The following is a 24,693-nucleotide window of genomic DNA, read 5'->3' as shown; positions in this document are numbered from 1 at the left end:
AAAGAAACATAAACTAGCCTTGATGTTGACCACAAATGGCCTTGAACGTAATTGGTTTCTATCTATTTTAAAATTACTCGACAGATACAAAGCTATAAATATGGGCAGTAAAACATCACAAACAACGTACTATTTATGTATCACATATAAGTGTAATTTACCGAGAGGAAAATATTTTCCTGTTTCACTTATAAGACCAGACTCTGCGTTCTTGCTGCTGAGCTAAAATTTCCATCATGATACAGATGGCAGAACATAACAGGAACAGGACTGGTAAAATTCACTCAGGAGACATGATTTACCCGCTGAAAATCTCCAGTTTACAGCCTGGCATTTATTTCATGCAGCTGAATATCCTGCTTGCCAACACCCTATCAAAACCCTTATTTATTAAAGGCCCTAAATATGAGCATTATCTTGAATAGCACTCAAAAGACAAAGAAACATGTGACAAGAGACAGCAGACCTTTCCAGAAGCACTGGATAAATGGATTATATATCCCTTAGATTATACGTAATGTAAGTGGACCACCTAACTTTAGCAGCATAGTAGTGTATCCTGGAGAAAAAGAGCCATTCACTGACTTATCTTACTTGGCATTGTCACTAAAAAACTAAAGAGGATCTGTGAAGGAGAATGCCATGTTAATCTATGGCCTATTAGGGATTTCCATCAATCTAGATTGACAGTGGTAATTTTTCAGCATTAAAATAGCTGCACCTTTTGTTCTACACTGGTTTAATTAAACCTACAACAGTGTTGGCAACAGTTCTATAAACATCAATGATGGAGATTATATAACTGTCAGCATGCATGTTTGCTGGCCCTGCAGTTCCTTACCCTTGGCAATATTACAAAACCTTTATGTAGCAAGGGTGAGCTTGGAGGGAACCAAGGCAGAGTGAACGGAAGTTAAATTGACATAGTGTGAGGTTGTATTTGCATAACATTACTGAGAACTCTTGGCTACAGTAGAAGTACTGAATGCTGCAGGATTACATGGTGAAAATGAATATGGAATCTGCCAAATACAAGAAGAAATTTGCCAATTTTAAAGAGAACTGTCACAGCACCCCAGCTTCTCCTCTACTTCCCGCACGTTCCCCAGCTCTCCACACCATATATGTGCAGGGAGCCATGCACCCAAGCCCCTTGCACACAATTCCTGCCACCCCATACCTCCTGTGGTGCCAGGCTGTCAGATCCTCTGCTGCAGTTGGTGTATTGATCTCCTTTCCTTCCCCCTGGCGCCAGGGTCTAGTGGGCACAGCATGCACTTCTTCCCGCACTGTGCCCCGCTAATAGACAAATGCCTCACCCCCAAACGTGTGCCTGATGTGGGCATACAAGAAGGCGGCGAAGCCTGTTACCTGGGCAATCTAATGCTAAGCCTCAGATTGCCTGGGTCACGGGATTGTGCTCCGGGTCAGGTGTATCTACTTGGGATGGGGCAATAGTCCCAGTTTTTTCTTTCTGCCAGTCCCATCAATGCTCCATGTGCCTGTAGATCTCAGCGTGAGGTCAAGCCTCCAGGAGTTGTCTCTACCTCTCCTTGCCCTGCAACCTCTCTACTTGCGCCCTTTGCTTTCTCAAGCTTCCAACTCATAAACCAGGGTACCCGGTGCGCCTCTCCCTCTCACTCAGGACCCTTCGGAACTGGCCATACCTTACTCAGACTACCTTGCCAGCAACCCATAGTCATCAGGCGTGAGTCCCTGAACCCTCCTGTCTCTATCCTTGCTGTTCCCCATTACCACCATTGGGATCGTTCCCCCTTGCTGTGCTATCTTACTCACTCTGAGAATCATTCTTCCTTGCAGTGCCGACTTGTTGCTCTGTGAACTGTTTCCCCGTTGCTATGCTGTCTTATCCCCCTAATGATCATTCTCCCTTGCTGTGCCTTCTTGCTACCCTGTGGACTGTCTCATTTGCTGTGCCATATTACCCCCCTGAAGCTTATTTCTCTTGCTGTGCTTTGTCATTCCCCGGTGACTGTTTCCCCGGTGACTGTTTCCCTTCTGCTGTCATATTTCCACCCCATGGACTGTTAACTTCCCTGGCGGTAATCCCAAGTGTTGCTCTGGGTTAATTTTCAGTACCAAAAGCGGTAACCCCGAGCCACACTCGGGATTACACCGTAGTATCCATGTATTGTTACTTACCTTGTCCCTACTATCCCCCAATGTCCTCCTGCTGTGTCCTCCGGCAGATTCCGGAATCCGTCTTAAGGGTTCCCTTCTCTGCGAGCACCGCGAAGCAAGGGCGCTTAACCGGGCAGGAAATCCAAAATGTTCAAAACATAACATACACACAATACATTGTAATCTGTTAGGATTACATTACTGTATCAAATAATTTCACCTCAGTTTAGTCCTCAGTGTTTTGTCAAGTGCCCTGCATGCACTTTTACCATTCTTTCTGCCTGAAAACGTCCATAAAAAACTTCTGACTTTACAACATCATTAACCCCTGGGAGATTATCTAGTAACCCAACAGCCCCATAGTAAAAAAACAAAAAAACAAAAAAAAAACAAGTCTTTAAAAACATAAACAAATAAAATAAAGTAAACACAAACCTATTATAGTTTCCATTTAAAATGTGAATTTCTAAGCACAGAGTCCACTTCTAACTCTCAACCTTACAGCAGCGTGAAATTGATTATTAAAGTTGGACTGCAAAATAAAACATCAGTTTGTGCCTCGGGGACCTTTGAGGTCCGGAAACTTGTAGTACATCAAGCTTTCATGTGATGACAGCAAACAGTGACTTATAGGGCAGCTGTGGGAAAAGGGGGGTGTTTACTTTTTTCATTCTGGCTAAAGAATATGAAGCAAGTCCATGCTGAACCAGGTAACAGTTTAAAGAAAAAAAAAAGACAAAAGGCCATGTTTTCTCAACTTCGCCTACAGTATTTGCCGGAAAATAAGGCCGGCAGGCCTGTAAGATGGTTCTATAATGTTACACTGGCTCCGATCCTGGTTAACAGGTATTTCCAGATTCTGCACACATATTTTTACATGTCTTTTGCAGTGTAGCAGGAACCTGAAATATCTGTATGCACTATAAAAAGAGCTAAATATCTAAATATCTAGTAGCATAACTTGGGAGCCTCCAAGTGCTCTCCACCACGCTAGTTTAGTTTTATGCTCTTACCCGTCTTGCCTTCTAATTGCCCTTCATAATTATGGCTCAATACTAAAGGCAGAAGAAGGATACAGGTCTGAGCTTTACTATAGAAGCTGGTCAAGTTAACCTGGTTTCTTTGAAAGAACATACAGCCTGGTGTCTGCTTTTTAGCATGCCACCTATTTAGCCCCTTTAGAGTGACCAGAAGTATACTTTAAGTAAATAAATCTGCACCACTTTAAAGCAGTGAAGCAGTACTTTCCTTATAAAATCTTCCTATATCTGAGGAAAAACAGCAACCTTGAATGTGGCCTCTGAATCCTTTCGCTGACTCAGTAAAAAGCCAGATACTTAGGCCGAAATTTACATATTTACGAACATCTTTCCACCATTAAATGCCTCTCAGCCTTCCATGACCTTCTTTTTCCTGAACTATCTGCATACATATCCACTGACAGATAACTGCCTAATGTGATTCCACAATTTTATGATATGCAAATGGCTCAACTTCAGGCTTTCAAGACTGATTTCAGCTGTAATGACTGTCTAGATATGTTTCTAGAGGTGAAGGTTGTCTGTCTGTCCTGTCTAAGATTTCAGGGAGTTTCAAATAGTTTAATAATCCTCTGTGCAATTCCAGAAAAAAAAAGTTGTCTAATCTGTTCATTCTGCCTTAGTAAATTTGTTTTTAAGCTCATGCCCAAACTCAACCACTTACATTTTGAATATGTCACATGACAATTTTAATAAAGCTACCAAGCAGATTTTATTACGGCCCCTAGCCTGCATGATTTCCAAAACCAAATGGTGTTTGGTAAAATGTATCTGCTTGTTCTAGACAACAAAACAAGTTCCTTTTTTATGACAAAGTATTGAGCACCCATCCCTTGTGTGTTCATGGAGACAGCCAGCACTTTGGACTTTGAGAAGCAACAGCTTAGAGCCTGCAGATACCAGGATTATGAAACCATTCTTGAGACTCTTTACTGCAACAGCCCCATTCACTCTGTATTTCTCCTTTGTTTTGGAATGTATACACACTTTCAGAAGGCAGCAAGAAAGTGTGTTTTTTTTCCTTATGTCTTGGCTCTTTGGGGGCACATAATAAAATTAACTTGTCTATGAGCCCCAAAAACCTTAGAGATTTGTAGACTGCCTTGCCATGTATGTGTCCGAAAGAGATTAAACATAGGGGGATTAAGCATGCAAAGTCACCAAGACCTATTATATTGCTTTTGGTGCCATTCAAAGTAGAGGTGAAAGCATATCCCTTCGTTCTAGAGCATGGGGTGCAGGCTTGTTCTGCTACCAATCCAGAGGGCTAGTAAATGTAAATAGGAAAGGATCGCTGCTACTCCTGACAAGCCCAGGTGGTTAAAGAATAAGGAGCGGCTTCAGCCTACATGTCTCCACCAAACCACACACCATCACCTCACTTACCATGGTCACTACACCAGAGGGAAAATAGTTTGTGAGACCCATGTGGGGTTCTGCAGTGAGAAGCATTTAGCAGTGCATCAAAGAAGATGCTTCTCCTGTTGCATATTTCACAGTACAGTAGGATAATATTCCTAGGCATCTCTCCACAATCACCCTTCATGGCAGTCTCAACAATGGGTCACGCGCGGCTTCACACATCGCCCTGTTGGTGTACTTGTCTCTTCAGATCTCCCCTCACATTTTAAATTCTCATCACATCACATGTATCTGCTTGTTCTAGACAACAAAACAAGTTCCTTTTTTATGACAAAGTATTGAGCACCCATCCCTTGTGTGTTCATGGAGACAGCCAGCACTTTGGACTTTGAGAAGCAACAGCTTAGAGCCTGCAGATACCAGGATTATGAAACCATTCTTGAGACTCTTTACTGCAACAGCCCCATTCACTCTGTATTTCTCCTTTGTTTTGGAATGTATACACACTTTCAGAAGGCAGCAAGAAAGTGTGTTTTTTTTCCTTATGTCTTGGCTCTTTGGGGGCACATAATAAAATTAACTTGTCTATGAGCCCCAAAAACCTTAGAGATTTGTAGACTGCCTTGCCATGTATGTGTCCGAAAGAGATTAAACATAGGGGGATTAAGCATGCAAAGTCACCAAGACCTATTATATTGCTTTTGGTGCCATTCAAAGTAGAGGTGAAAGCATATCCCTTCGTTCTAGAGCATGGGGTGCAGGCTTGTTCTGCTACCAATCCAGAGGGCTAGTAAATGTAAATAGGAAAGGATCGCTGCTACTCCTGACAAGCCCAGGTGGTTAAAGAATAAGGAGCGGCTTCAGCCTACATGTCTCCACCAAACCACACACCATCACCTCACTTACCATGGTCACTACACCAGAGGGAAAATAGTTTGTGAGACCCATGTGGGGTTCTGCAGTGAGAAGCATTTAGCAGTGCATCAAAGAAGATGCTTCTCCTGTTGCATATTTCACAGTACAGTAGGATAATATTCCTAGGCATCTCTCCACAATCACCCTTCATGGCAGTCTCAACAATGGGTCACGCACGGCTTCACACATCGCCCTGTTGGTGTACTTGTCTCTTCAGATCTCCCCTCACATTTTAAATTCTCATCACATCACAGCAACCAAAGTTATTCCCCTTCTAGAGAACTTGTGTTCTCTCCAGGCCAGGTTATGATTCATGGTGCTTAAAGTGGTTGTAAACCCTTACAAACCACTCTGACCTACAGGTAAGCCTAGATTAAGGCTTACCTGTAACTCCAAGAAATATCTCCCAAACCTATACGGTTTAGGAGATATTTGCCCGAAGACGGGCACCGCCGTCTACAGTGCATGCGCCGTAGACAGCGGCGCGCAGGCGCACTGAGCGTGGCATCCTCGATAACGAAGATGCCGCGCGTCTTGGCTCCCGTGCGCATGCGCGGGAGTGACGTCATTGCGGCTTCGCCGAATGACAGCGGCGGAGCTGTGAGACCCACCGAGAACATGGATGCGACTACAGGGGACAGCGGTGACTTCGCTGGCTCCTGTGTCAGGTAAGTGACACATAATGGGCTACTATGCGATGCATAGTAGTCCATTATGCTTTGCTTTTGCAGGGAATGAAAGAGGAAGTAAACTCATCAGGGTTTACTTCCTCTTTAAGAGTGATACACTTGTAATTAAAGTAATACTAAAGGTTATTTTTTTTTTAATAAATAAAAAAAAGATGTTTTACTTACCTGTTCTTTGCAACGATATTGCACAAAGCGATCCCTTTCCTCCCCTATGACAGTCCCCGATCAGCGCTGTACACTCCACCTTCCTTCAGATGCCTCCTTAGTAAGCTGGGTGTTATAGAGGCACCCGTTCAGGCATGCATCCATAGACGCCCCCCTACCCTCACAGGAGTTTTGTTGACAGCAGTATGAGCCTATGGCTCCTGCTGCACTTGGTGTCTCCTGTGAGACCAGGAAGTGAGAGGAGAAGTGCTGAAGCCAGGACAGTGCTGGAGCAGCAACAGGAGCCAGGTAAGTGTATAGGGATAGGAATGGGTAGAATAGGCAGTGGGAAGTTTTTCACCTTAAAGCAGAAATGCATTAGGGTAAAAAATATATATATATTTTGAATTTAGAACAAATGTAATGTTTAAGCTTGTATTTACTCAACATCATTCTGTATATAATCAACATCAGCCACACATTTTGTTGGAGGTCAATACCAGTCTCACAGCTTCAATTTCTGCAGGAACACTTGTCTCCGGTTCCTGCCCTGTACAGGTGATCAAACAACTCTGAAGAGAAGGCACACCCAACAGCCACCAGGGGAAGCAGAGCCAGCAGTTTCACAAACTCTCAGGGCATGGAAACTGCTGCCTCTCGGTTATATCACCTCAGATTATCAATGAACTAGCTAGAAGCAGCAGCTCATCTGTGTGACAGTGGTGGCCTGGTGTCAGGACATGGATTTAGCCACATGTTCCTCCATACTCAGAAGTATCAAACATTTCCTTTGCTCCTGGAGCTGAATGAAGAGATAGGTAATCAGAAGAAATTTAAGTAACAAATTAGCAAAACACAGGTTTGCTTTAGGAAAAAAATGTAGTGACAAAAATAAAGACCTTGCCTCCTTCTACAAATGCTTGTTGCTTCACTGTTCTGTCTTTCATACTTTGGATCAAAGGGTTGCTTTACTAAAGGCAAACAGGCCGCTCACTTAGCGAAGGAAGTTGCACATTGCAATGGAATTTGTCCCACAGATTAGTAAATGTGGTGACATTTCAATGTGCAAAGATTACCCAATCTTGTGCAAGGAAAATAAAAACACTGCATTTTTACTTGCACACGATTGAATGATGGAAGTCCACAGAGCTTCACTTTATTTGCTAAGCTTTGGGGCAAATTCCGTTCCAAAGTACAATTCACCATACAAAAAAAACAGCCTATTTACCTTTATTAAATACAACTCCTGACATACCAGGTGGTTTGAAAATATTTAAAGCAGTTGCATTAGCATGTTGGCTAACACATATGTAAATGCAGAAGCAAAGGTTGGCTATGACGGCCTAGAAGTTTATCTCAGTATGTTTCCTCAGAAGTATGGGTTTGTTTTTTTTTCCATAATAATACTTACCTAGGTGGATGTAGGTCCGATGCTGCATCTGTCCCCCGGCGCCTCTACACTAAGAACCGAGCGATCGAACATCACCGATGGCTCAGTTCTTGCAGCTCCCCGCTCGGCTCCCTCATTAGAGCGCTGAGCTGTGTAGGGGCGGGAGCGTCCGTCTCAGTCCAGTTACCTGGCGGATCCAGAATCCCATTGTCGGGATGACTCGTGCCTGGACGGATTTCTGTGATGTCAGCAGAGAGCGGACTTCAGTCTGTTCTCTGCTGAAAACAGGTCACAGGAGTGCAAAACAAAGCTTTGGCTGTACTACTCCTTTAAGTGGTTATTTAAAAGCAAATGGCACATAATGTAGCTTTTTATTTAATAAACGCAGTCTAGTTATGATCAGTATTTTCCTTGTGTGTAACAAATGCATGGCAACAAAATTGAAAAAGCAATAAAATTATACATTTTTTTAAAGTTTTCCTTTATTGACACTATAATGCTTTAGCACAAGCTTGGTTTGGAAAGGGGATGCTATAATATCACATTAAAAGCAAGCTGCTCAAGCAATTAGCTTGATGTCTTGTACTGCAAGTGTGAAAAGACAGTGCAGCGGAAGACTGCTAAGTTAATAAAGTATAAAACACAGAAAATTATAGTATAACCTAATTTAAATGCCCCAAAAAAATTAAAGGGACAATTAACCTATTTGTTGCTTGCAAATGCTAAAAAATATAAGCAATACTGAAAAGATTTCAAAGAATGATCAGAGTGGCCGTGTAGTCTAAAATATATATAACAATACAATTGTAAAATAAAACACAGCCACGTATACAGTATTTCTGCTTTGTGTGGATGCTGACAAAGGAGGGGCTCGAGAGACAACCACTTAAGTGTCTACTGAAGAAGAGTCTGGCTGCAGGATGTAAACATAGCAGCAGGCTGTGGTGGTAAAAGATATGCAATTATGGAGCTGTGAGAGAGGGAGGTGGTTAATTGAGCTCAGTGAAGTGGAGGCAACAGAATAAGTGAACTCGGATCTTAAGGTGCCACTATTTTTCACCACACCTACCAAAATGTAGAAAAATGTGACTTTATAGGTACAGAAACATACCCAACCAAAAAGTAGAAAAATGGTCCAACCAAAAAATTTAAAAATATGTCTGTAACTTTAGTGTCCCATTTTTCTACGTTTTTGTTGAAAGATACAGTGCATACAACTGTAGGGATGTTGGTACAAGTCACATCTGCGGAGATATCAATTGTGTAAATTCTTCCCCACACCTGTCATTCAGATGACTGGCTGAGGCTATCAAACCATCCCTCCACTGTTTTGACCCATGCATATGTGATAATTCACAATGACATCAAAGCAGTCACATGAGAGCTGGCAACCATGCCACTGGCTCCCACTGTTAACACACTTCCCAGTTCAAGGTTAGGTTTCATGGGTTTTAACAAACAGTGAAAATTTAGCCCTCCTGGCGGTAATCCCGAGTGTGGCTCGGGGGTTAAATTTCAGTACCATTAGCGGTAACCCCTGAGCCACACTCAGGATTGAATTGCAGAATCCTGGTACAATATACTTACCTTGTCACCAGTATCCTGCGATGTCACCCTGCTGTCTCATCCACTGGATCATCTGCCTAATGTCCTGTGTTCTGAGCTCCGTTCCCTGCGAGCGTCGCAACGCATATGGGTGGAGCCCGGAGGCAAATTGAAAAAATACAAACAACTTAACACATACCTTACAGATTAAATTACTATATAAAATAATTTCACATCCCTTTTGTTCCTAGAGCTTTGTCCAGTGCCCTGCATGAACTTTTATATTATATATACTGCTCTTTCTGTCTGGAAACTTGAGATTGTCCATCAAGTTGGCAACCAAAAAGTGTCCCTTTACGTAAAACGTGGTTTTAGACCAGCTAGAAAAAACAGTGATAGTAAATTAGAATGCTTACAGAATTGAGCGATAGTGGATCGTGGGAAAATTCATTTTATTATTATTGTACCGTATTTTTCGGACTATAAGGCGCACCTAAAAGCCTAAATTTTCTCACAAAATCGACCGTGCGCCTTATAATCCGGTGCGCCTTATATATGACCTGTTGACATGATGGCAAGCACCGAATTCGTTTTCTTCACTTGGGCTTTAACAGTATCTCAATAGGGATGGAGATTCGTGGAAAAAGCCACCCGGTCTCTTACCGTAAACTGACGTACCGTAAACCTCTCAGGTTGTTCTACTGCGTGACTGATAGCGATGAGTTTGAAATCCGCTTCGTAAGCATGTCTCTTAACAGGAGCCATTTTTGGGGCAGCGGGTATACCGTAGAAAATGAACGAATGAATGCGCACACCTCCTGACTAAGATGGCCGTAATGCTCACGAAGCTGCACTGCTTGGATTGGGCATTACGGCCATCTTAGTCAGGAGGTGTGCGCATTCATTCGTTCATTTTCTATGGTATACCCGCTGCCCCAAAAATGGCTCCTGTTAAGAGACATGCTTACGAAGCGGATTTCAAACTGAAGGCTATCAGTCATGCAGTAGAGCATGGAAATAGAGTAGCTGCGAGAGAATTCAACATTAATGAATCAATGGTACGAAAGTGGAGGAAGCAAGAAGATGCCCTGCGCCAGGTAAAGAAGACCAAACTGAGTTTCCGAGGAAACAAAGCAAGATGGCCACGGTTGGAGGACAAAATTGAACAGTGGGTTATTGAACAGAGAACCGCAGGTAGAAGCGTCTCTACTGTCTCTATTCGACTCAAAGCAACAGCGATCGCACGCGACATGGAGATCAACGACTTTCGAGGAGGTCCCTCTTGGTGCTTCCGTTTCATGAAAAGGCGGAATCTCTCTATCCGCACAAGAACCACTATGTCACAGCAACTGCCAAAGGATTACGAAGAAAAGCTGGCCATTTTCCATACCTACTGCAAGAACAAGATCAATGAACAGAAAATCCGACCAGAGCACATCACCAACATGGACGAGGTCCCCCTTACCTTTGATATCCCTGTAAACCGTACTGTCGAGAGAACAGGGACCAGTACGGTATCTATACGCACTACAGGAAACGAAAAGTCATCCTTCACTGTAGTTCTCGGTTGCCAGGCTAATGGCCAGAAACTACCACCCATGGTAATTTTCAAGAGGAAGACTCTGCCAAAAGAAAAGTTTCCGGTTGGCATCATCATCAAGGCTAACCCGAAGGGCTGGATGGACGAGGAGAAGATGAGTGAGTGGCTGAGAGAGGTTTACGTCAAGAGACCGGGTGGCTTTTTCCACGAATCTCCATCCCTATTGGTCTGTGACTCCATGCGCGCCCATCATACAGATACTGTCAAAGCCCAAGTGAAGAAAACTAATTCGGTGCTTGCCATCATTCCGGGTGGATTAACCAAAGAACTGCAGCCACTAGATATAGGTGTCAACAGGTCGTTTAAAGTTAAACTGCGAGCTGCGTGGGAGCATTGGATGACAGAAGGCGAACACACATTCACCAACACAGGGAGGCAACGCCGGGCGAGTTACGCCACTATCTGCCAGTGGATCGTGGATGCCTGGGCGAAGGTATCAGTCACCAGTGTAATCCGAGCTTTCAAGAAGTCCGGAATTATCACTGAACAGCTAAGTACCGGTACCGATGACAGCAACGAGCCTGACTCGGATACTGATGAGAATGATGAGAGGGATACGGGCGTGCTTGATGCCGAAATCGCCCAATTGTTAAACTCAGACACTGAAGATGAAGAATTTGATGGATTTGTGGGAGAAGAATAAAGTGAAAAAGTGAGTGTCTGGTTTTGTACGGTATTCACCGGTAACTGAACAGTGTTAAGAGTTATTGAAGAATAAAGTGAAAAAGTGAGTGTCTGGTTTTGTATTTAATTGAACAGTGTTAAGAGTTATTGTTATAGACCATTTTATGGTTATTGCTAAAGAGTTGAATAAAATTTGACTTACAGTACCGCATCCGAGTTGTGTTTCATTAAATGCGCCTTATAATCCAGTGCGCCTTATAGTCCGATGCGCCTTATATATGGAAATATCCATTATATTAGCCGGTCGTTGCTAGTGCGCCTTATAATCCGGTGCGCCTTATCGTCCGAAAAATACGGTATTCATATTTTTTTATAAATATTTATTGTTATTTATTATATTACAATTTATGATTTCGTCTTTCAAACTTTATCATACCTGTTATGTCTGCTAGACTCATGTTCAGACAGATTTAAGTGAGTTATTCCTAATAATTACAGGCCTACAATATAAAACATCAAATTTCTATGCAAAACAATGTATCCCTTTGAGATTCAAAAAATTTACATAATCATACCACCAGGGAGGCTACGATTGCACAGCACTGCTATCCCAACTTCTACTAATTATTTCCAGCAAAGAAGGGGTGTTTTTAAACTGCTTTAACTTTTCTATCAGAAGGTAACTATTTCAACAAATATGAGGAATTTAAATGTTTACTGTGAGGGTATAGAATGGAGTAAATGTGCTGAGAAAAAGACAAAAGTCCATCAAGTTCAGCCTAATGTAATAGCACTAATTCAGAGGAAGATAAAACCAAAATCCAGTGAGATAGCTAACAATTTAGCTTCATAGGAGAGGAGAAAAACAGAATCTTTCCTGACCCTTTCAATGACATTTAGACAAATTCCCCAGAAGACTCCACTAATGAATCTTACCAACTACTGCTTGAGCTGTCCTTTCTACTACAACAAGCATTCAATCTAGATTTAAATTCTCTTATACTGTTGGTCAATATCAGCTATTCCAAAGAGAATTTCAAAGTCTGACTCCCTGTGAGAGCAAGATTACCTAATCCAAAGAAAAAAACACAGCGGGGTTGATTTACTAAATGAAAATAGACTGTGCACTTTGCAAAGTGCAGTTGCACTCTGCAAGTGCAGTTGCTCCAGAGCTTCATAAATGAGGTAAGGTTTAACTTTACAAAGAATATCCAATCACATGCAAGGAAAATTAAAAAAAACTGCATTTTTGTTTGCGCATGATTGGATGATGGAAGTTAGCAGAACTTCTGCTCATTTACTAAGTTCTGGAGCAACTGCTCTTGCAGAACTCCCTCCTCCTGAACAACATATTTAACGCTGATCTGTAGCCTAAAGAAAAAGGTATATTTATGTTTTATATACCCAGTTATGCTTTGATTTATATTTACTACACATGAACTCCAAGGAAACTTGCAGTTTTGCAGCAGGGAATGAGTATGAACTACTGTGTGCAGAAGCTTCTGTGAGGCAAAACCATGTACCCAAAAAGTTGCCCCCCAACTCTGATCGCATATAGAGACCATATAGTGCATATATTTCAGAATTCCATCTACAGACCAGAGCCTGTCTTACTATTCTCCAAACAAAAATCTTGACAAAACCCAATTGTTGAACATAAACAGAACCCAACAAAAGGTACTTAACACAAGGCTTCATTTATCGCTAAAGTAGCCCCCCCCCCCCCCAAAAAAAATGAACTTCCCTGCAATGAAGTATGCCCCATGTTGCACAGGCAGCTGGATCCTGTAGAAATCTTCGGTGCTGGCCATCCTCTTCTTATTGCTTTACTTCAGGCCACTGGTATAGTTTATAGCACCAAGTCTTCTGTGAAGCCACAGTTAATACGCCCGAGGACCACCGGGGACCAGCCCCTCCCTCCTTTCCATTGGGAAAAATTATTTCAGAGTGTACACTGCATGCAACATGTTTACTGAATGGGGGAGAGAATCGTGTGACTAATCAAAATTTCCCCCATTCAGAGATGACCGAGAAACACATGATTCAATATAAACAACGGTGTGTTATTTACCCTTACATTGTCCCAAGTAGTCATATTCTGATACTAACCCAGGACTGCAGATTTAGGATACATATTGGATCAAAACCATTGGACACATCGCTCCTGCTGATTTAGTTTTAGCTTTGTTTAAAATGAATTGGTCAATAACCATTTTTTTTTCAGCTATATCAAGCTCAGCCAAGCAAAGGATCTTTTCAGATATCAATCTTAAGGTACAATATATTATCCTCAAATACAGTGGGGGCTCATCCATCCGGAGTGCAGGGGCGACGCCCTCCTAATCCATGCGCCTGGCCCCTAATGTACATGCAGGGCACCGGATGCATGGATTCCAATGTTTTTTTTTTTTTGAAGCACATGATTAGAACTGGAGGCCTTAAAAAAAAGGGTGGGCTCAGGGTGCAGAGCACTGCACCCTGAGCCCACCCAGTTGTGTGACAATAGCAAATTAATATTTGCTATTGTCTTCCTGATTCTCCTCCTGCCCAATCAGGAAGCAGATCCCCAGGACTCCCGGCCAATCGGGTTTCAGGGCCCACTTCCTGTTTTGCCAGGAGGAGAAGCAATGGCCCCAAAGCGAGGAGTAGCAGCAGCCCTACCCCTGATCCTTGTCATCTGCCTCCTAAGGTACGGAGGCTTCTAATTGTCCATCTTCCACGAAGGGGGAGGGGGATTTATCGCTGCCTTGCCATCTGTCTCCCGCAGTCTCCAGCCGCCACTGCTGAAATAGCTACTTCAAATTCACTCTCCTTAATTTGGCATTGTATTGTGTGTTGACTAGTGTCTAAAGCTATAACCTCTGTTTGTGAGAGAAGGATATACTAGAACAGTGTGAGGACAAACTACAATATCAAATTCCTCCAAATGCTTTACTTCACTCCAGATTAGCTTAACAGAATAGAAATAGTTGGAACCAAGGCCTGCCTTTGTTGGCATGCAGAATCTATACATAAGGCATGAATCTGAGGAACTCTACACACACTGGTGAATTCTGACTTGTTAGAATCCTTCAGAGAATTTGAAGTCAAACTGGCACTCCTTGGCATACTTGGCAATAGTCCACTTTCAGATTATGATAAGCTTCTCCTTTATAATGCAGGGAGTAAAAAAATTACTTCTATGAAATCCATCTATCATGCCTTATAAATCAGCTTGGGTTACTTTGATCAATTGAGCCTTGCCTCTTTACAAGCTTGCATACCTTAGAAGCAATTGCCCATCTAAATTTGAGAAATAAAAGGATTGCTTAATGGCTCAATGATGACAAGTAAATGATGGCTTTAGGATGACAAAACGCTTCCTGATTTGGACTGAGGTTCCTGTGTTGTTTTATATTTCAGAGTAGCAGACAACTGTTCATTGTTTTAGCGTCCTAGAGAGCACAGAGTTGGAGGGAGGAGCGGTGATGAATGAATAAAGATAAAAGATGTGTATGTATCTTCTGCATCTCTTTACCCTGTGTTCTAATGACCACTTTACCATAATGTCAAAAGGAAAAACGTAATAATGGAAGAGTAAAAAAAAAAGTTTAATATATTATTAATTTAACTGCAAAGATTGCTCTAAGATTGTTCAAATACCTGAACCAACTACATTAAATTGTAAAATAGAGTGCAAAGTGCCATAGGTAAAAATACATAGACAGCGATGAACACAAAGTGAAACAATAAATTAACCAAAAGGCCGTCAATCAAAGCCCCAAGAACAAATATATCTCTTCTGTGTTGAAATCTTCTAAGCAATACAAAATAGTGGATATTCCTTGACCAACTGAGAGAAAAACACCCAAAGTGCTCCATAAGTAAATTCTGCTCACCAGATGATAGTGGCTCCTTTAGTTAAAAAGCAGGTCAAATACACTTTAGCAAGATGGGGAAGACTATGGATGCAAAAACCCTTCCTTCGCAGAGATCATAGATAGGATATGTAAAGAAATATAATAGAAGGAACCAATAGCGTAATCCTGTTTATTTAAAATGTGATAAAATACAAATGCCAAATGGCCGCTTTCATAAATGGTGCCTTAACCCGACACTGGGACTGTGAGCGTGTCGGGTGATCATATGGTGCCTCGCGGCTCACCCTTATAGTTGGCATGCGTTCCACTGTCCAGCACGGAACAACCAAAGGGACCGGAAGTAACGTGACCAAGACTCGCCTTTGGTTGTCCCGCGCTGGGCGGTGGAATGCACGCCAGCTATGAGGGTGAGCCGCAAAGCACAATCTTATCACCCAACACGCTCAAAGCCCCAGTGCCAGGTTAAGGCAACATTCATGTAAGCAGCCATTTGCCATTTGTATTTTATCACATTTTAAATAAACAGGATTACGCTATTGGTTCCTTCTATTATATTTCTTTACATACCCTATTTATGATCTCTGCGAAGGAAGGGTTTTCGCATCCATAGTCTTCACCGTTGCAGCAAGCAATATCTTGCTAAAGCGTATTTGACCTGCTGTTTAACTAAAGGGCTCACTATCATCTGGTAAGCTGAATCTACTTATGGAGCACTTTGGGTGTTTTTCTCTCAGTTGGTCAAGGAATATCCACTATTTTTTATTGCTTAGAAGATTTCAACACAGAAGAGATATTTTTCTTCTTGGGACTTTGATTGATTGATGGCCTTTTGGTTCATTTATTGTTTCACTATTTGTGTTCATCACTGTCTATGTATTTTTACCTATGGCACTTTGCACTTTATTTTACAATTTAAAGTAGTTGGTTCAGGTATTGGAACAATCTTAATGCAATCTTTGGACAGTTCAATTATAATTTGGTATTGGCACGCCCTCTACATCCAATTTCACTAATATTTTGAGTAGCATACCTACTTTAATTAGGGGAGCAGCCATTTTATATCACCTTTATTTCATTTTTATATATTATATACGTTTAGTTTGGTGCGAAGTACACATTTTTTATCAATATATTATTAAGCCGATTAATCAGATCACCTGTACAGCAATGAGTAATTACAAAATAATTGCAAATATATTTTTCATGGTTCAGAGTTACTCGTTCTGTGTTGTGCTCAACAACTGCGATCGTCTCTGGATGTTCTAGCTGCCAGTAGAGTCCTCAGAGACCCAAGGAAGGTTAAATGCAATTATTTCATTGAAATGCTAAAGTAATCATGTAACAGTTCCAAGAAAGAAATGTCATTTACCTATAACTACATCATGACCATCCACGAGGCCCGCCGAGAAGAGCTCCTGCGAAACACCATCTGCTGTATCTTTGGAAACAGAAAAAAACAGCACATATAAATGACACCTCCAGGACAAAGGATGAGAGTGAAATGATTCACTTTAGTATGGCATGGCATTTGTGTTGAACCATAAAACTACGTATGGGAAGAAAGGTTAATTCCCCCTGTGTTGTTTATAATGCAGGTGCAGAAAAACAAGTCAGCGTGGTTGAATAGATTGCTGCTCTATGCAGAACACAATCATCAGCAATAATCTTGGCTATTATGTGGTTTGTATGATGATATAAATAAGCTAGTAGCATGATACTAACTGCCGTCTTTTCCAAACATATCTTTCACTGAATGTAGCAAAAGCTATCATTGTCTGCAACCTTTGATATTTGTGTGCACAGAAATTATTAGCTGCCAGTTTCCAGCAGCTGGTTGATGTTAACAAGCAATTAATGTAGTGGGTCATGTGGTTTAAGATTACCTGCCAATTAATGTGGTTCTAAAGCCTAAACATTTTTACCCAAAACTGATTCTCTATATTAGGGTAAAATATGTTCCAGTACCTAAAACGCCAACCCCCCCCCCCTTTACAGTTACCTGAGCCCTCACTCAATCCAGCGCTGTGCCTGTCTGCAGCAGCTCTCAATGTTCTCACAGGCTTTGCAGAGGCAGCGGGAGCCACTGGCTCTTGATTGCTGTCAGTCAAATCCTGTTACTCCTAAAGGGTGTGTTGAGCACATGCCTTTTCTATTTTAATTTTTGAGTGGCCAATGTGCATTTCATTTTAACATTAAAGCTTGTAACTCTGCTGCACTTAGTGTGCGCTCTTCTTGTTTGTGCATCTATGGACACAGGCAGCGCGGCTCAGGATCAAGCACAAAAGGTGTGCCACGATAGGAAGCAGCTTCCTATGGTGCCACACCAAGAAGAGGAGGAGCAAGGAGCACTGGCAGAGGACCTCAGAAGAGAGGATCAGGGTAAGTTAATAAATAATAATACATTTTTATATATATATATATATATATATATATATATATATATATATATATATATATATATATATATATATATATATATATATATTTTAGAGCTGCACGATTAATCGTTAACAAGATCGCGATTCTACTCCCTCACGATCTTAACACAACATTTCCTTGATTCAGTGCAAAGAGTTCTGTGCTCAAGCCAACAGCTGTAAAACAAAAAAAACAAAATAACGGGCAGTCTGCCAAATTTATCACAACATCGCTCAGGCGAGATAAAGAGAAACACTTGAAAGTGCACTTGGAAGTAAAGTCGCTGTAGATCCGAGGGGGACATGCAAGGAAAATAAAAAACAGCATGATTGGATGATAAAATCAGCAGAGCTTCCACTCATTTCAGATCTACCCCTTAGATTTAGAACGACTTTCAAGTACACTTGCAGTGCAAAGTGGATTTGCCTTCCGTAAATAACCCCCATTGTAACATTTTGTTCTTTTAGAATTAGAACAAAGAAATTAACTTCTGTCTGTAGGTGAGGGCAGTTTAACCACTTAAAGACTAAACCTTTCTCTGACACTTGTTGCTTACAAGTTAAAATCAGTATTTTTTGCTAGAAAATTACATAGAACCCCCAAACATTATATATATATATATATATATATATATATATAAATATATATATATTTTTTTAGCAGAGACCCTAGAGAATAAAATGGCGGTTGTTGCAATATTTAATATCACAATGTATTTGCGCAGCAGTCTTTCAAGCGCAATATTTTTGCAAAAACTACCCTTTACTTAACCCCCCTGGTGGAATTCCTGAGTCTGGCTTGGGGTGAAAATTTTGTACCATTAGCGGTAACCCCGAGCCAGACTCGGGACCACATCGCTGAATGCAGGAAGAGGTTACTTACCTTGTCCCCTGGATCCAGTGATGCCCCCCCGCTCCTCAGTCCTCCGCTCGATCTATCACATTGCCGGGCTCCGTTCCCTGTGAGCGCTGCGACGGACGGGGACTGAGAACGGCTCCAAATTCCAAAAGTAAAACACACAAATTACATACAGTATAATGTAATCTTACAGATTACATTGCTGTATGTAATTATTTCACATCCCCTTTGTCCCTAGTGGTCTGTCCTGTGCTCTGCATGCAGTTTTATAATATAAAAACTGTTCTTTCTGCTTGGAAACTGGAGATATATAGCAACCAAAACTGTCCCTTTACATCAAAAATGGTTTTAGACCAGCTAGAAAACAGCGATAATAAATTTGAATCACTCGCAGAATTGAGCGATAGCGATTTGTGGGGAGATCCGTCATCAAATACTGAAAAGTAATGACAGTGACAATTCTGCAACTGAGCAAATTTCAGTGTTTTTGATTTGATTACATTATTGAATTTTTATTTATTATTGTTATATTATCATTTGGTATAATTATTTATAGTTATTTATTATATTATAATTTATGATTTCATTTTTCAAACTTTATCATACCCGGGATGTCTGCTAGACTCTGGTTTGGACAAATTTAAATGAGTTATTCCTAAGAATTACAGGACTACAATATAAAACGCCAAATGTCCATGCAAAATAATGGCACCGCTTTCAGCACCTAAAATCTGAAATAATCATACCGCCAGGGAAGTAAATAAAAAAAAAAAAACTAAGCACTAAAATTAGCCAATTTTTTTGTATAATATGAAAGATGATGTTATGCCGCAAAAATGGTGATCTTTATTCATAGCAAAAAAAAATAGTGATTGACATTTCAGCTAGAATCGTGCAGCTCTAATATATATATATATATATATACAACTTTTTGAGATGGGAATGTGAGACAACTATTAGCAAAAGTATGTAGGCACAGGACACACCCCTTGCAATGCCCCCTTAAAGGAGAATTATACAAAAAAGTTTAACCCACAAGTGCTTTTTTTTTACCACTACTCTATAGATCAGACCAAAAGGAGGAACAAATGAGGAGGAACGAGGGGCCTTGTTCCAAATCAGGGACAGTTGGGAGCTATATGTATATATATATATATTTTTTTACAATCACTTTAAAAGGAACCTACAAAGGTAAAAACATGAAAGTTGTAACTGCTGACTTATTTTTCAAGGGGAAAGCTCCTCCACTGTCATCTCTATCCCTTCTTCGCTAATTAGTGAATCCCCGAACTATAACAAGTAGATGTGTATCACATGTTGGGCCATGTTATTCCTAGGCCCACTTCTCACTAGGTAGTGAAGATAACAGTCCTAGAATAGGCCCGATAGTGGCAGCTCTCATATTTAAGCTGGCCATAGACCATACAGAACTGTCTAACCGTTTCACAATGCTCTTTTGGTGAAGGAATGTTTCAGTTTCTTTCCCGTTTTTAAAAGGAAAATAATAATTCAAATTGGATCAAAACCTGAAGTGAAAACGGCTTGCCTTAAAGATGAATGAAGTAAAGGCAAAACTTTTTTATTACTTTGTATAGAGTAAGGGAAGTTAATTTCCATCTTTGTACAATAGCCAAAACAAAAGTGAGTGGAAATCTCAACAAAGACCTTGTGCCCTACTGGAAGATTTCCCTTGCATTATTGTTCTGGGGAAAATCCAAAATTTGGGATCTTCTTTTACTTTCTCTTTCAATGATAACAGTAAACATGACAAATAGAGAGAGTAAATCTCCCCAACAGTGGCGCAGACAACAAACAAAATAATAGGGGTTCTACTCTCTCCAAAACTAAATAGATTATGCCTAGACACATAATATGAATGCCTTGATAGGTGAGGAAAAGAAGCGTATTATAATGTGCATTGCCACATCAGGGCATAAACACATGCCCTCCTTTTTTCCAGAATTAACACACACTACTAACACAATCACATGCTGCAAAGTATTACTAAACCCAAAACCCTGGATTAATTATATCTGGTCTCCCACAGTACACAGAACATGGAAATGCCATAGTTTTAGTAAATATAAACTGCTAAATACCTTTTCTCATCAGCAGTATATAGCAGTCTTGTGACTTCGATCATTATCCGGTTAAAGCTTGTAGGAGGAGTTTTCATTCTCCCCTGATTGCTCTATGAGGCTGCAGGGCCCCTGACTCTCTGTCTGGATATTGCTGATTGGCCCTGTGCTGGTCTGATGCACTCTCCCAAGAAAAAAAAAGCTTTAGCAATACACGCCAAACTGAGCATGTGCAGCTTGCACAGAGCAAGATCCATAAAGACATGGATGAGCAAGTTTGGAGTGGAGGAACTTGACTGGCCTGCACATAGTCCTGACCTCAACCCAATAGAACACCTTTGGGGTGAATTAATGGGTGCCAGTGCCTGGCCTCACAGATGCGCTTCTGGAAGAATGGTCAAACATTCCCATAGACACTCCTAAACCTTGTGGATAGGCTTCCCAGAAGAGTTGATGCTGTTATAGCTGCAAAGGGTGGGCCAACTCAATATTGAACCCTACAGTTGGAGACTGGGATGCCATTAAAGTTCATGTGTGTTATGCCCCATACACATGGTCAGAAATTAAGACGGAAGAAGCCTGATCGGATTATGTTGTTGGCAAATACGATCGTGTGTGGGCTCTATCGGACTTTTTCAGTCGGAATTTCCAACGAAAAAAGTTTGAGAGCTGGATCTAAAATGTTCAGACAAAAAAATCAGATCAAACTTTTTCCGATTGTGTGTAGAGAATTCCGACGGACAAAGTTCCACGCATGCTCAGAATAAATTACGAGACAAAAGTTATTGGCTACTGGCCTCTTTATAGTCCCGTCATACGTGATTTATGTCACCTCGTTCTGAACGATTTAATTTTCTGACGACTTTGTGCGACCGTGTGTATGCAACACAAGTTTTGGCCAAAATCTGTCTGTAAAAGTTAGGCTTTGCCCTGAAACCTACAGACTCCTTTTTTCCCTCTATAATGTAATGGACAACCTTCCTGACAAATAGGACAGCTTAGCAATTGAAAACAGGATGACCAAATATTTGGACTTAGGGTGCTTTCATAAAGAGGTGTTGGGGGTGTCGGCGATATAGCGGCGCTATTTTTACCAGCACTTTACCGTCATTTTAGTGGCCCTATTCGGCCACTAGTGGGGTGCTTTTAACCCTTTCATGACTAAGCCCATTTCTGACATTTGGTGTTTACAAGTTAAAATCTGTATTTTTTGCTAGAAAATTACTTAGAGCCCCCAAACATTATATATATATATATATATATATAGATATATATTAGCAGAGAATCTAGAGAATAAAATGACGATTGTTGCAATATTTTATGTCACACGGTATTTGTTTTATACATGTATATATGTTATATGTTTTAAACGCAACTTTTTGGGAAAAGGGACACTTTCATGAATTTTAAAAAATTAAACAGTAAAGCTAGCCCAATTTTTTTTGTATAATATGAAAGATGATGTTACGCTGAGTAAATAGATACCAAACATGTCATGCTTTATAATTGCACGCACTCGTGGAATGGCGACAAACTACGGTACTTAAAAATCTCCATAGGCGATGCTTTAACATTTTTTTACAGTTATCAGGTTAGAGGTACAGAGGAGGTCCAGTGCTAGGATTATTGCTCTTGCTCTGACGATCACGGCAATACCTACATGTGTGATTTGAACACCGTTTACATATGCGGGCGCGACTTCCAAATGTGTTTCCTTTGCTGCGCGAGCTCACAGGGACGGGGGCTCTTTAACCCCCCTAGCGGTAATCCCGAGTCTGGCTCGGGGTAGGAATATACTGATAGGAGCGGTAACCCCGAGCCAGACTCGGGATGGCTTCGCTCGATGCAGGGGAGGACACAGGGAGAGTTACTCACCTTGTCCCCTGGATCCAGCGATGTCCTCCGTGCTGTGTGATCGAGCTGTCCTCCGCTCGATTCACAGTGCCGAATGCCGCCGAGCTCCGTTCCCTGCGACGTTACGGCGCACGGGAGCGGAGAATGGCGGTAAATTCAAAAAAGTAAAAACACACAAAACACACACAGCACTGTAATCTTACAGATTACAGTGCTGTATTAAAAAATACACACTCCCTTTGTCCCTAGTGGTCTGTGCAGTGTCCTGCATGCACTTTTATATTATAAATACTGTTTTTTACTGCCTGGAATTTGGAGATTGTCCATAGCAACCAAAAAGTGTCAATTTTTCAGTGTTTTTGGATTTGATTACATTATTGAATAATTTTTATTATTCTTTATTATATTATAAACTTTATCATACCCGGAATGTCTGCTAGACTCTGGTTTGAACAGATTTAAGAGCGTTATTCCTAAGAATTACAGGACTACAAAATAAAAGCCAGATTTCCGTGCAAAATAATTGTACCGCTTTCAGCACCTTATTCCAGACTGAATCATACCGCCAGGGAGGTTAAAAATTATTTTTTGTGTTTAGAAAAAAAACAAAACATTTTGATCACTTTTATTGCTGTCACAAGGATAACATCAATTGTGACAGTAATAGGTGGTGACAGGTACTTTTAATGGAGGGATCAGGGGTCCCTCCTTTGCACTTCAAAGTATTCAGATCGCCGTTTTCGGCAATTCTGAATACTGTATATTTTTTTAAAACCCACGCCGTGATGTCTTTTCTGTGTTTACAATCAGGAGGCTGAAACGAAGCTGTTTCCAGCTTCGTTCTAGTCTGTTCCTAACTACCAGAATCGGCGGATTGTCGATCGGGTCTCCCGTGCCACCGGGAGGCCCAGGAAGAGCTGAGAGAGGCAGCGGGGGGTGGGGGGGCTTTTAGCTGCATCGGTTGTTATCCTCGGAAAGCCGTTCGCCGGCTCTAAACAACGGTACCGGAATGATGCCTGCAGCTGCAGGCATCATCCCGGTATAACCCCCGAAAGCCGAGTACGCACATCTGCGTACGCTCAGCGGGAACGGGTTAACCCCCACTAGCGGGCGAAAAAGGGTTAAAACCACAGTGGCACATTGTCGAATGTTTGGTGGCGCTGCCCCATTGATTTCAATGGGCAGGGGTGTTTTAGGAGCTCCTAAAGCGCTGCAAAGATGCTGCTTGCAGGACTTTTTTTTACCATCCTGCAAGTGCACCGCTCTATTGTGAAAGCACAGCATCAAAAAATGGTTTAATGCTGTAGGCTTCTGGGCTATTACTATGGGTGGATGCATGTATGCAGTATAGGGACACTGCTGCAGTCCAGCCTGGAAGTGTAAACACAGACGTGGCTACGCGTTTTTATCCATACTCCTTCTGGCGTTCACCTTCAAAGTCTGATTCTGGCCCCCGATCACCAACTGTATATCTTCTCTAAAAAAAATGAAAGTTTACAGCCACCACTGACACTTAATATTGATAAGAAAATAAAACATTTTTGGACTATTGACTTAAACTAAAGCCAACATTACCCTGTCTTTCCTTTCCCTAAATGCAATGCCTGTTATATGAAACAGAGAATTTGTTTCCAAAATATGTACTATTATGTTATTATGTGCCACATTATTCCCTAGAGAAAGCTCATACAGGTCTGGGACAGATGCTGCTTCTTATGATGCAGGAAAAAAGGGCTTCAAAACATCCATTGCACAAATTGAAGCTTTTTGCCTGACAGCTGCTTAGCCCCTCATTTCCACCTAACATTAACCATGTAGATCACTCAGCGCTACTGGCTTGCAGCCATGTTCGTGTTCATGTCTTGGGTATCACATAAAACTTAGGTTAAAAAAAAATAAGCATTATAAGCTGAAAATTGTATCCTGCAGCACAGATAAATCTGATTCTCTGCATGAAGATTGTTTCCTAAAAAAATACTTTGGATCATGCTCCGGAATATTTTACCCCCTTCCTGACCAGAGCTTTTTACAATTTGCTCGACTATGTCGCTTTAACTGACAATTGTGCGGTCGTGCGACGTTGTACACAAACAAAATTTGCGTCCTTTTTTCCCCATAAATAGAACTTTCTTTTGGTGGCATTTTTTACGCTATAAACAAAAAAGATCAACAAT

At 41.3% G+C, this 24,693-nt stretch overlaps 1 protein-coding gene across 3 annotated transcripts in view; it reads right to left on the bottom strand.

The window, feature by feature from the left end:
• STK39 (serine/threonine kinase 39) overlaps nucleotides 1-24,693 on the bottom strand; it is a 531,280-nt gene that overhangs the window by 102,715 nt on the left and 403,872 nt on the right. For all 3 annotated transcript variants that reach the window (XM_077447911.1, XM_077447912.1, XM_077447913.1), the window contains one exon: nucleotides 16,681-16,749. In XM_077447911.1, coding sequence (XP_077304037.1) covers nucleotides 16,681-16,749 — 69 coding nt within the window. The remainder of the gene's footprint in view (nucleotides 1-16,680; nucleotides 16,750-24,693) is intronic.

The sequence above is a fragment of the Lithobates pipiens genome, unplaced genomic scaffold (genome assembly GCF_037356315.1).
Source record: "Lithobates pipiens isolate NorthernLeopardFrog02 unplaced genomic scaffold, aLitPip1_a1.2 Scaffold_22, whole genome shotgun sequence".
NCBI lineage: Eukaryota > Metazoa > Chordata > Amphibia > Anura > Ranidae > Lithobates > Lithobates pipiens.
This window is presented reverse-complemented; position numbering and strand designations above follow the sequence as displayed.